General features: G+C 53.5%; 4 protein-coding genes across 4 annotated transcripts; 1 reads left to right on the top strand and 3 right to left on the bottom strand.

Annotated features, from left to right (window-relative positions):
- Positions 1 to 1,727: 1,727 nt before the first annotated feature.
- On the bottom strand, positions 1,728 to 3,740 carry CCOS01_05977 (SET domain-containing protein; the record flags this gene model as incomplete). The annotated part of the gene is made up of 4 exons (XM_060454151.1): positions 1,728 to 1,841; positions 2,074 to 2,961; positions 3,136 to 3,366; positions 3,474 to 3,740. The coding sequence occupies 4 exons, from the start codon at positions 3,738 to 3,740 to the stop codon at positions 1,728 to 1,730; spliced, it is 1,500 nt and encodes a 499-aa protein (XP_060315923.1).
- A 945-nt stretch (positions 3,741 to 4,685) lies between these two features.
- Positions 4,686 to 6,008, bottom strand: CCOS01_05976 (uncharacterized protein; the record flags this gene model as incomplete). The annotated part of the gene is made up of 1 exon (XM_060454150.1): positions 4,686 to 6,008. The coding sequence occupies one exon, from the start codon at positions 6,006 to 6,008 to the stop codon at positions 4,686 to 4,688; it is 1,323 nt and encodes a 440-aa protein (XP_060315922.1).
- Positions 6,009 to 8,268: 2,260 nt separating this feature from the next.
- CCOS01_05975 (uncharacterized protein) lies at positions 8,269 to 10,840 on the top strand (the record flags this gene model as incomplete). The annotated part of the gene is made up of 6 exons (XM_060454149.1): positions 8,269 to 8,391; positions 8,450 to 8,587; positions 8,643 to 8,753; positions 8,805 to 8,951; positions 9,005 to 9,378; positions 9,433 to 10,840. 6 exons carry the CDS (start codon positions 8,269 to 8,271, stop codon positions 10,838 to 10,840), a joined length of 2,301 nt encoding a protein of 766 aa, XP_060315921.1.
- A 307-nt stretch (positions 10,841 to 11,147) lies between these two features.
- Positions 11,148 to 12,327, bottom strand: CCOS01_05974 (rapamycin complex subunit LST8 target; the record flags this gene model as incomplete). The annotated part of the gene is made up of 4 exons (XM_060454148.1): positions 11,148 to 11,564; positions 11,626 to 12,121; positions 12,200 to 12,221; positions 12,306 to 12,327. 4 exons carry the CDS (start codon positions 12,325 to 12,327, stop codon positions 11,148 to 11,150), a joined length of 957 nt encoding a protein of 318 aa, XP_060315920.1.
- Positions 12,328 to 12,778: the final 451 nt, after the last annotated feature.

Genomic DNA, 12,778 nt, shown 5'->3' with positions numbered 1-12,778 from the left:
GCGGAACCGCAATTGCCAAACTTTATCCCTTGCCCGCATTCCGCGCCGTTCTCGGGCGGGCCCACTTCACTTCAGTCCGGGCTTCGGGTCAGCGGTACCTGTAACTTGTAAGCTGAACACTGTCCTTCGAGGAGTCGAGGCTCAAGGAAGTACGACGTAGCAACAGTCTCGAATGCTCGCGTGCTCAATGCTCGACATCGCAAATATGTGAGTCTGCCTGTTCCGAGTATTTGTCGTGCTGCCCATCGTTGATTGGGCTACTCTCAGCATCTCCAAACAACATTCGGCCCTGTTCGGAAAGCGGACTTGTCTCGTCAACTCCAGACAATCCCATCCCAGATGATATGGGTATTTGTGTAGAAAGCCAAAAAAGACATTATTTAACGGATAACGGGATCGGATGAATAAACGCATCCTGGCACGTCCGCAAGGCAGGCCGGAACATGAGACAGGCGAAGTTGAGCAAACCACGCCACTTTGTTATTTCGTCCTGACTCTCCCTTCTCGAAGAATTTCTGTTTGAGCGTCCCCTGTGGCAAGCGTTCCCTGTGGCATTCACCCAGTCAAAGATCGAATTGCAGAAGAGTGGTGCTCCTTCTCTATCCCTCATTCCGCAATCCCTTCCCCACGCTACACTGTTGGTAATCGCACGTTAGAACGCTGACACCGCGCGCTGATGATGCACGTATCCCTCATCGTAGACATTCGTTGAGCTGCAGGTGCCGCGAACAACAGGAACATCAAACTCGTAGGGGTCGTTGTGTTGTGTTGGGAAATTCTACCCCATAAAGTGTACCATGGACGACCCGATTGCCGCCCTTCATCGTGATATTTCGTTCATGCAAAAGACCCAGGGCGAAACCCAATCGGCGCAAGCTGCATCCCCGCTGGCAAGTCACCCAGATTCGATTCAATGACAAGGTCCAGGGTCTCTCCCACACGCGCCTGCTGCTCGGCGTGGCATCCCCCGTCGCTCGCTCCTTGTCCAAATACGTGCACCTGCTGTGTTTCTTCCTGCCCTCGTCTTCAAGAGGTTGAGGAGGCGCAGAATGTCACGTCGCGGACGAAATTGAGCAACATTCGCACCCTACTGTAGAGGTCCGTTCCGGACATGGCCCACCTACGTCGATCTCCATTGCACCTAGGTGAGGCCATGAACTCGTCGTCCGCCCGCCAAGTCTGAGCCTCGACGAGCCTCACGCTGCTCGGTGTGATGAGGAGTCTTCGGGGCGTTCCGCGCATGCCGGCGAAGAAACCGGATCACTTCGGCCTTGTTCTCGAAATGCAGATGGCGTCTGTTTGTGGCACGATGGCTATCAAGTATTGTTGTCAAACTCCATGAGATGGCATCGCCCCCATTATCAGATATGCATCGTGCAGGCAAACGCGGGGCATCCGGATGTTTGGTGCTGCACTCAACTGCCATTGTACAAGCTCCTGTTCTGCCCCGTGTGAAGGGAAGAGGTGGTGTTTTGATGGGTTTCCGTAGTTTTCGTAGGATAAGACGTCAAAGTAGTAAAGCACTCTAGTTGCGAACAAGCTCAAACTTCATGAATAAGGTCGTCTGCATTGCTCCATGGTCTGGTCTCTGCTGCAGCCGCTCATCGCCATGCTTCGCAACGGCGTACTATGCCCCAGATGGGCACCGCCGCGACTGAGTCTACGCTCGAGGTTGTGACTGCCGAATGGATCGACCCGGCCACCTGGCTTCGCCTGTCACTCCCTCCCTAACTGAAGTCTTCATCTTCATTGGATAACTCGTCTTGAACTAGGTCATTTTGGGCATCTTCCATCAACCCGAGATAAGCCACCACGTTCTCGTCTGCGAGGAGTTGTGTTTTCTGCAAGGTTAGGGCACATCGCCCACCCTTGTTAGCCTGGGCGCCACACGCGGGGGAAGTCTGGAGTTGAGACGGGTCTCCGGAGTAATCGAATTGTAGGAGAAAAATAGAAGGATTACAGGACTTTGAGAAGCAGAAAGACTGTGGAGTGAAGTGGGCAGAGAATCGTAAGATTTGTCTGCAGCCCTGGCACTGACAGGAGACCGGCGATGATGAGTAGCAAACCACTTACCTGGTTTTCTAGAGCCTTCGCGGCAGCTTCTAGCAAGCTCGTCTCTTGCTCCCTCAGCGTTGCAGCTGCACTGATGCATGTCCCGCAGACGAGACCACCTTCATTCAGGGACTCGTCCAGGTCCTCCAGAGATACACCGGTGGCCAGTCGCTCAAGCTGGCTGGCCACCAGATCCTCCAAAACGGAAACAACCCGAAGACGAAAGATTTGAGCCAGGGGGTGTTGATCGATGTGTTGCTCGAAAGCCGTTGTCGTCGAGGTCACATCCTCTTCTTGCCAGAATAGTTTTAGCTCCCGTGAACCTCCGGTGTCCTGCAAGACGCGAAATGACAGGCCGTCCTCCTCGTTGAGGCACATGAAGTAGGCAAAGGGGCTCTTCCAGCTGAGTGAGCCATTCGTCCGGACAAACTCCACAGTCGGTGCTCCATCAAAGACGTGCAGCTTCGCCTTGCCCAGCGGGTCGTCTTCCATGGGTATCAAGGGCAGCGTGATCCGGTCGGCGGCTGACGCGGGGTCAATGAACCCATAGCTGAAGAGCATCTCTGCCCCGGATTTCGCGTCCCCGTAGGATATCGTCATCTCGTCCCCAGACGAGACCCTGCAGCCGGGTCGCAGAAGGAGTACCACCTCGTCCTTACCATTCTCCTCGTAGTAGGCATTGGCCTTGGATGAGTGATTTGCCAAGTCTAGCACCGGGACCATGGCCTCCCCTGATTTGGGGAGCTCCAGACATCGGGACCGAAACCACGCATCGACCCGAACCCAGTCAATGAGCGACACCTTGTCGCTTTCCCAAAACAGCTCGTTCCAAAATGGTAGAGTCGCAGAAATCTCTCGGAGCTCGTCAAACTCGTTTGTCAACGCAACAATCTTGGCGGCCGTGGCCGACTACTTCTTGTTAGAACGTTATCCATAAGCAATAGCTGAAGCCTTCGGGATATCGCTTCTATCTCACTCAGCCGCAATACTTGGCTGGCGAAGAAGTAGACCTTCATATGAGAACGATTCCACAAAATTTGGGGTGCAATATTGATGTTGTTAAATACGGGGGTTGGACCAAACCTGCGTAACCAACGACAGCAGGTATTTGCTTTTCAGGGAAGGCCGTAGGCAGTGGAGAAGGGAGGCTGGAGAAGTGCTTGCCTCAAGTGATGTTCCATTCAACATCTCGCGTTCCTGCTCAGTCCAGAGGGTGGTAACAGGAACTTGCGGCGGCAGGTACTTGACGTATTCTGTCCATGGCGTCGAGACTCCGCCCTTCAAAGACGTTTTGGGCCTATCAGAAAGTACCTTCTGTGTGAGAAGAAAGAGGCAAACGTCATGGCGAGTGGACTAAATTAAGAAGATGGGTAATCCTTTAGCTTTCCAAGGTCCGCATCAGGCTCGGGCGAACACTCTACCTTGTGACCGGCAGCCTCGAGTAGCTGCCGAAAGTTCTTATCGACCTTTGCATAGTTCTCAACAGCTTCGGCGGATAACACCAGCTCGCCTGGGATCCTGAGTAAGGTTGGGATGTCAAAGGTCTCTTCCTCTCGACTGAGCTCCTTGTTTGAAAGTAGACCCAACCCGCAGCCGGGGATTTCGCGGGCCTCGACGTCGACGAGGTCTACGTCATTGAACATGGCCCAGGTGGAGAGGGTCTCCAGGGGAAGCTGCGTAGACGCCATGACGAGGCTGTCGGCTTGCTCTCAATGGGATTGAAGATATACTTGCGAACGGGCGGGATGTTGGTCGTTGCACTGCAGTCTCGTGGTTCGTCAGGCAAGTAGCGAGCAAATGTGGAAAGATTCAAGCGCGAGTCCCGGAGCAAAACGGTTGCTCAAAGCGCAGGGTGGATCGCAATGGCATGTACTGCTACCGAGCAGCGAATACAAGTGCTTCAGGGTTGGAACTGCAAGAAGCCGATGTCTCTCACCAGGAAACAATTCAGTTTTTCTTTTGTAATGTCAGAAAATCATGTTTTGAAACGGCAAGATATCTTTTTGGGCCAATATTTCAATAGGGGCGCCGCATTGGTAGTCAGAAGCCCAAAGAAGCCTAAAAGACTGGGCCCCATCGCGAAGGCGGGCACGCACTCTACCTACTCGTCTCATGTTCAAGTACAGTACCTTAAGGTAAGAACTATCTTCTCGCAGCTCTGCTTGAACTTTCCGATGCAAAAGAAACATGGGCTTTCGACTCAAATACCACAACACTGAAAGACGACGGAGGTCACTGGATGGACATTGGAACTCGGAGGGTGTCAAAGTCCTGTTTTCGTAGGTGGCCTATGTACTGATACTCAGGTAATTGGCCGGAGCATGATTAACAACTGCTAATCATCATGGCGGAACGACCAGACAATCCCGCTCTGAGGTAAGTTCGCAACGTCCTAGGAAGCATGTTTCCCCTATACCATTCCTGACAACTCCGAAATTATGCGTGCAGACCTAGCCGGGTTACGGCGAGATCAAGGTATCATCGATATGAAATAGGATAAGGAAACGAAAAGCAGACCAAACTCCATGCTGAGCATTCCCGGTCCCGTTGTCGCTGTTCACATGGCTCGTTAAGATGAGTAGTAACACAGACTTGCAGCCATCAATCGGCTGCACTGGTCATCGTGCTTCAGGTTACCGACCATTTGAGGCGAGATGCTCCTTGAAGAGCTCAGCGGCACGACGAGCATCCCTCCGCTGACTCTCTTCATGTATCTTGCGCATCCAGGCCGCTCCCCGCACCCACTCCTCGTTCCTGCGGACATAGATTGGCAACTCCTCTTCAGGGACATCGCCGAAGTCCATGTGTCTATGGTGGGACCACGGCCGTGGCTCGCCCCTCGCGGAGGCCAAATTGTCTTCCTCTTCCTGGCGCTCTTCTGCCAAGCGCTGCTGTCGCATACGCTTAGCTGCTTTGCCGAAGTTCGCCTTGCGGCCACCTCGGGCTTTGATTTCCTCCATCTTCGACTTGTACCACTGGTCGCTGCGATTATGTGGCCAGTGGATGCGAGGGTCAAGCTTCATATGAAAGCGGCCGTCATCTGCACCAGGTGTCGAGGTTCCTTTCGAGGTCTCTACTGTCGCAGCCAGAGTATACACCCCCAGAGGAGGTCTCGTGGCGCCGGGCTGGCTATATATCATGGCGTCGAACTTGGTGAATTCAAAGTCGGCGCAAAGCTGGAGTCGACGCTCTTCACAGGTCAGTCTCTTCGTTTTGCGGGAAGAACTGGACTTCGGATCCTGTTGATAGCGATTCTGTGGGCCGGCCCTCCCTAGTGTCGAGCCTTGTCGAAGTGTGCCATTCGGCAAAAGGACGTGATTATGACTCTGCCAGTTGGCAAGTTTTGGCTGCCGTATTCTCCCATCTTTCTCCCGTCTACCATCTTCGTCTTCGTCAGAGGAAGAGCTGAGCACAATAGGCCTAAACACGGCACCCAGGCGACTGGTATCCTCATTTCTCGAAGAACGTGAACGTGACGCCTCGAGATTGGCGCCAGGAAGTCCCAAAGAAGATGTGAACTGTGAAGCATTCAAAGTTGCTGGTGCTCCAAGGTAAGTGGACGAATGGGGATGCCCAATGACTACCTTTGCCTGCTCTGGAGCCCTATCATCGATCTCGTCATCATCGTCATCAAGATCTTCATCAGAAGAGCTGAATGACGACGATGACTCGGATGTTGTGTCAGTACTGTCAAGCCTTCTACGCTTGCCGGCCGAAGACGTGAATCTGCTTGTTGAAGCTGATCGTGATGCCGATGGCGCCGATTTCACATGCATTGGCGGCAGACTCTTAGTACTGACGTGAGGCAGCGCATCGAAGCTTCTGTTCCCAGATAGCGTAGATGCCGAAGGTGCAATGGAAGTCCTTCCTCCAAGTTGACTTCTGTTGCTTTCGGCATCCGGCCGAGTGCTCGAATCGCGAGCGGCATGCGACGCATTCTTAGTACCTGGCATCATCGCGGACTCTTGAGATGCTCGAGAGCTTTGACCTGGTCGATATCCCCCTGAAAAAGCCCGTGCCGAGTTGTATCCCCATGTCTTCTTTCCCCTTGGTTGCACCTGTTCGACGGTTGCAGACGTCTGCGATATGCGCTGGTTTGTATCGGTACTGCTAGATAATCGCTTCGTCTGGTCTTGTGATGGCGAGTGCACTTGATTAAGAAGTGGCCGAAAAGGATTGAACGTGCCAGGAGGGAGAGTTTCATGGTTAATTGGTGAGACAGACTCAGGAGTGTGAGTTTGCGCAGAAGTAGTGTGGAACCTTGGATGAGTCTCTTCTTCCATGCGCTTCTTAGGAGGAGCTTTTGCCCCAGCTGTCTTTCTAGCTGTCATTGCCAGTTTTCCCATGAGATCGGCCGGCAGATTCGTCCTTCTGACTGTGGCATGGGCGCCCTGAAAAGCGTGTGCTGGTTCGTCTCGAAAATCCCTGCCACCTGAATGGGACTGGCTGCTTCTCGACTGGTCGTCATGACCAACTCGCCCTACGTTCTGCGATGGGTTCTGCACCACTGAGGGCCTTGGGGGCGCGCGTCCAGATGAGCCGGCAGCAAGATGCGCAGCACTGCCTCGAGCAATCCTCCTTTCTGCTTGATGGCGTAGGCAAAGAGTCCCATTGAGAGCACTGGAATCGCATCCATCTTCGGCACACCGTTTTGTAGACTGCTGACGAAGGGACTCCATCTCCTAGCGGCCTGGTTCTTCATGAAGATATCTCGATTCTGTCAACTTGCTGAGATGGGTTTCCACGGACACAGGGTCGGGGTTAGTAGATCTCGAAAGCCTTGTTGCCTAGCCAGACCTGCTCTAAAGGACGAAAGGCCGTTGCCCAAGTGCTGAAGTCAACGAAGATACGTCGTTAAGATTGGATGTTTGAGTCTCTCGGAAAACCGTTGGCAAAAGTCGAGCTGAGTAGTGCGCCCTAATTCAAATTCGGAACAACGTGTCGAGCAAGAAGTACACAGCGAGGATGGGTTCCTTTCTCTTCATGGTCTGGGACTTGGAGATTAGGTGGCCAGAGGTGCACGACAGGAGGGTTCTACTGAAGTAAGGTTAGCTTAAAGTTCAACCTGACGTTAGACGGGACCTGGAAGGTCCTTCAAAACAAGTTGGAGCCAAATGATGACAGTTGTAGAAATAAAGTGTGCGCTCAGGTCTTTTCAGTCATTTTGGTCTTCATATTGGGGACCGCAGCGGGTTCGTAGTCTCATCTTGAACCATTTTACTTGTCTTCCTGAGCCTTTGGTCCTACTCCGTTTGGGTAACTCGTAGCAGAACTCCAAAATGAGGTCATGTTCATTTCGCTTCTCAATCCTATATTGGTATACTGCATTGTTTAAGCAGCTCCGTCTGTCGCGTATGCTTTTCGCTCGGCGAAAGCCTTGCGAGGATGAGGACGTGGCTCATTCGTCAAGAACGGCCATTGAACGGTAACAAGATGAGACAACAAACCCAGAAGAATCCTTTTCGATCGGACCTTTTACCAGTAGTCATCACTGCGCGTAAGAAATGTGTGTTGGGGGTCGGGGAAGGACATCAAGGCCTTGGAGAAGCAAAATCGCACTTACCCGTTGGAGAATCGCCTGCTCCCTCAGAGTCGCGCCTTCGGCCGCCAGCACACGACACTTTGGCATGGGTTAGGAAGATAAAGAGCTTTGGGACCGGGTTGAAATCGATTGAAAATGATTGAGTCTTGTTGTGAACGCAGAGTTGTGATCAAGTTTCTCTTCGTAGCTGCGCGAATGCTCAGGGCAAACCAAGCTTTTGTCGAGTCGCAAGGCTGGTCGGGTTGCTGAGGCTCTCGCCTCGCGTTGCGTTCAGTGGAGGTTGATGAAGGTCGCTTGCTTGAATTCACTGGAGGGCCTCTGGGTAATCCTTGCCTAGCTTCGTTAACAGACGGAACGACCTTGACGGGGCACCATCGATTTGCATCCGGGCCCACCCAAAACATCGGCGAACGGATCATTTGTCACCCGTATCACCCCTCCATCCAAAATAGCCTAGCGCGGGGATCTTCAGGCATGAGCTGCTGCCCGTGGTCCCCTGTTCCAGTGTCAACGGTCCACTATCTTGTCGCCAAGTTGCCCGAAGCTCCCTGCCTACCTCAGCACTCGCAGCGCGTGCGTTGCCCCTTCCGCCAAATATACAATTTTGAGACCAGCAGTCGCCGATTGACCAGATCCTGGCTTCCTGAATACTCTCTCGGATTTGGTAGAGCAAGATGAATTTCCTCAAGTCAGCAGTGGCCTCTGCCATTGCACAGGGGCCACCATTCCCTTATAGCTTTGGCGACAAGGTGGACATCGACGAGTCCATATGGACATTGAACAATGGCACCAAGCGAGTATGTCTAGCTACCCGACGACGCAATCGACAGCCCAACATCTAACGCCCCTTGACAGGAAGACGGTTCCAACTGCAGTATTTTCTCCTTTGATATTGCCGCCAACAAGTCCCGACTACCCCTGGCGAAGAACGCACTGCGAAAGCTGAGGACCTTACGACACCCAGGTGTCATCAAGGTGTTGGATACCGTGGAGGTAAGGGCGGCCCTTGACTACCTTACACGGAGCTTTGTCTCACAAGACTATGCAGACCGATACATATATCTACATTGCGACCGAGCGAGTGGTGCCTCTACGATGGCATGTGAAGAGAAAGAGCCTCACGCCAGAAACGATAAAATGGGGATTGAGCAGCGTTGCGGTATGTTGGGTTGATAATATAGTTGAGCGGGAAGACTAATTTTTCCCAAAGCGCACCATCAAATTTATCAATGATGAGGCTTCATCAATACACGGCAACCTAAGGGTTGGCTCTGTGTACACATCTGAGAGTGGGGAGTGGAAGATGAGCGGGTTTGAGGTTCTGAGCAATGTGAAAGACGACGAAGCAGTGATATACGTAGGTATTCCTCCTTGATCTTGGGCAACACATTTACTGACATCGAGGCTTAGACATACGGCAGCTTGGTCCCAGATTCAGGGCGATATGCGCCACCTGAGCTTGCTCGTGGTGGCTGGGATGCCATCAAGAAGAGCCCGCATTCCGCAGTGGACTCATTTGGTTTCGGATGTATGATATTTGAAGTCTTCAACGGCGACTTCATGGGCTCTGATCAAGCCGGGCAGACGAAAAGCATTCCTCCGACCATGCAACAAAGTTACAAGCGTCTCGTCAACCCAAACCCTAAGGCGCGTGTTAGCGTTGGCCATTTCCTAGAACAAGGACAACGGAGTGGATCTTTCTTTGACAGCCCCTTAATCAAACTGACAGAAGGAATCGAGAATCTGGGTGTGAAGACTGAGAGTGAGAGAGAGGCATTCCTCGAGTAGGTCCTTTGATGTCGAGTCAAGTATGTTAAGCATGTAACTGACCCATACAGTGATCTCGATCAACTGACGGACGATTTCCCCGAAGACTTCTTCAAGATGAAGATTCTCCCGGAGCTCATCAAGTCAGTTGAGTTTGGCGGCGGCGGCCCGAAGGCCTTCAGTGTCGTAATGAAAATTGCAGCCAAGCTTTCAAACGAGGATTTTGACTCAAAGATCACACCCGTCGTAATCCGGCTATTCGCCAACCCCGATCGAGCGATCCGCGTCTGCCTTCTCGATAGCCTGCCATTGATGATCGATCGGTTAACACAAAAAGTGGTCAACGACAAGATCTTCCCACAGCTCGTCACTGGCTTCACAGACGTGGCGCCAGTTGTCCGAGAACAGACTTTGAAGTCAGTTTTAGTCATCATTGGGAAGTTGTCTGATCGTACCATCAACGGAGAGCTGCTCAAGTACCTCGCCAAGGCCGCCAACGATGAACAGCCGGGCATTCGAACAAACACCACAATTTGTCTGGGAAAGATTGCCAAAAACCTTGGAACATCTTCGAGAGCCAAGGTGCTCATCGCTGCCTTCACCAGGTCCCTGCGTGATCCATTTGTGCATGCCCGAAATGCCTCGCTAATGGCCCTCGGCGTCACAGGAGATTGCTTCTCCGACGAGGATGTGGCTTTGAGGATAATGCCCGCGGTCTGCCCCTTGCTGATTGACAAGGAGAAGGTGATCCGTGACCAGGCGAGCAAGACGATGGACGTTTACCTGAAGCAGGTCAGGAAGGCCGCCTCCAACATGCCAGAAACCGCTCTGCCTCCTCAGGCCGCAGAAGGCGCCGGCGGACCTCGCATGAGCACTCCCCAACCCAACGAGGCCTCGGCAGCATCCTGGGCCGGGTGGGCCATCTCCTCTTTCACCAACAAGATTTCGACTGCGAACGGTGAGATGCAAACCTCCAACGGCTCAGGCGCTGCGTCTCCCAAGCCGACTCCATCGCCAGGCCCCGACGCGAAAAGGCCGACCACCTCGTCAGCTTCGGCTCTGCATCGTCAGGCGGTCAAGTCCCCCCCGCCAATGTCGCGAACACCGTCGTCGGTCGTGGCAGACGCCTTCAACCCGGAACCTGCGGACGACGGCGGAGACGCTTGGGGCGATCTTGGAGACGATGACGGTTGGGGAGAGCCAACCACCAACAGCAGCTCGTCGGCTAAGAAGGCAACTACGGCCAGTGCAACTCCATTTGACGACGGTGCAGAGCCAGATTTCGCCGGCTGGCTGGCGGCGCAATCCCAGAAGAAGACCGGAGGAAGCAAGCCGCTGCCAAAGGGCCTCTCGAAGTCAACAACAGCAGCGAAGAAGCCTCTGGTGTCGAAGCCGGCTGCTAAGCCTGTGGTAGCGAAGAAGATCGACATGAAGCCAAAGGACGACGATGACGATGAAGGCTGGGGAGATGGATGGTAGGTGATAATCGCAGCAAGACAAGACAAAGTTTGCAGCATTTACGGCGTTAAGGGGTGCGGGATACCACGATGTTGCAAGTAATGTTCATGTAGCAGTAAAGCCTGCCAATTGAGAATTTGTAATGCAGACGGCCGCAGCCTCATCTGTGAATGCGATACAAAGGACTGTCCCGGACGCCCCGCCAACCCAATCCCCAAAAGTCATAATGAAGAAAAGTTACAAGCCATGATTGAAGGAAAAGCCTTTTGTAGACCAATGAACCAACCAACGCAGACGTGTCCTCCCTAGTAAAACCCTCCCCAAATCGTTATCTAGCAGACTCGGAGTAGTCGTTGAGGGCGACACAGACGGCGCCTCTGTGGTGACCATTGTACTGGCGAATGATCTGCTGGCTGTGAAGCTCCCACAGCCGGGCATAGTGGTCGGAACAGGCCGTCACCAAATAGGCAGAATCGGCGCTGAACGCGCAGTCCCAGACCCAGCGCTGGTGGCCCGTGAGGGTGGCCTCGAGCGGGAACGGCTTAGGCTCCTGGTCGGGGGCAGGCTCAAGGTCCTTGACCTCCCAGATGCGGGCGGTGTGGTCGGCGCTGCAAGTTGCGAGCTTCTTGACGTCGGGCGAGAGGAGAATGCGCGTGATGTACTCCTTGTGCGCATTGAAGTGAGTGACTGGAAGGAGCTGGGTTCGGTCGTAGGCCTGCAGCAGCTGCCACACGAATACGTTGCCCTAGTTAGTCGTTAGTTCTGGTGTCGCAATCTATGTCTGTAGGCAACCGTGAGAAGCTTACGCCATTATTCGCAGCGCAAAGCAGAGAGCCGTCGCTGGCGACCGTGACGCTTGAGACCGAAACGTCCTCCTCGGGAATCAGCTGGTGGGAGCAGTTGTTCTCGGCAAGGTCCCAGACACGGACGCTGCCCTGGCGATCGCAACTGATGATTTCGCCCTGGTTAGGATGGATCACGACGTCGTTGGCGGGACAGCCGTGGTTGTAGGAGCGCTGGACCTGGCCACTGCGTGTCTCCCAAATCTTGACGGTGCCATCCTCGGAGCTGGTCACCATCCACTTGCCCTCGCAGTGGAAAGCGACGCCGGTGATGTTGCCAGTATGGCCCTCGAAGGTAAGCAGTGGGTTCGGGTTCGTGGACTTGATATCGTAGAGTTTGACCGTGTGGTGGCCTGCGGCGGCGAGGAAGCGCTTGTCGGGAGAGATGCAGAGGCGATTGACCTGGGAGTCTGGGTGCTGGATCGTACGGGAACAAATGCCCGAGAGGGCCTCCCAGAACCTGCATTCGGAGAATGATTGTCAGTCAAAGATTCCCAATTATTCGGCGGTCGGGATCGAGCCTTGAATAGTTTCGTACCTGATTGTGTGGTCGTAACCCGCTTGGACAAGGTTAGTGACCGATTCCAATGCTTTGTCGACCGAGAGAAAGAGGTAAAGGTTCCTCAAGGCTCAAGAGAACTCACCTGTGCAAAGAATCACAGACATGGTGACTGTGATGAAGCCTTCGGCCTCAGTTATCGCATGTTATGATGTATGTGTGTATGGAAGATGTTGGTCGAATATTGAGGAAGGCGCATCCAGAAATTGGGAGTTGTATTTGCGCGCGCAGGATCGCCAGTAGGAGGATGCAGCCCCTCCACGATGTAGTCGGCTGGGTTGGACTCTCGACTGGAGCTTCGGCTCACATTCCTAACAATGCGGCCCCACTACAGGTCCGGGGACACCTGGGGTCTCACCGAGGTGTGGCTGGTGTCGGGATTACTTCGGAATTTGGCACACAGACTACCACTCACCACCACGTAGGAGAAGGCGCGCCTTTGAACAAATGAATGCCCAGCTCCATTATTTTTACGGTCTAGAATTCAAGAGGCAACTAACTACCTTTCGACATGGAATTCATATGCGTATGCCCTTCCTTCATTTGAAGACTGACCAC

Source organism: Colletotrichum costaricense (genome assembly GCF_030867565.1).
Source record: "Colletotrichum costaricense strain IMI 309622 chromosome Unknown Scaffold_5.1, whole genome shotgun sequence".
NCBI classification, from domain to species: Eukaryota; Fungi; Ascomycota; class Sordariomycetes; order Glomerellales; family Glomerellaceae; genus Colletotrichum; species Colletotrichum costaricense.
The sequence above is the reverse complement of the archived record's forward strand: the minus strand, read 5'-3'. Positions and strand labels throughout refer to the sequence as shown.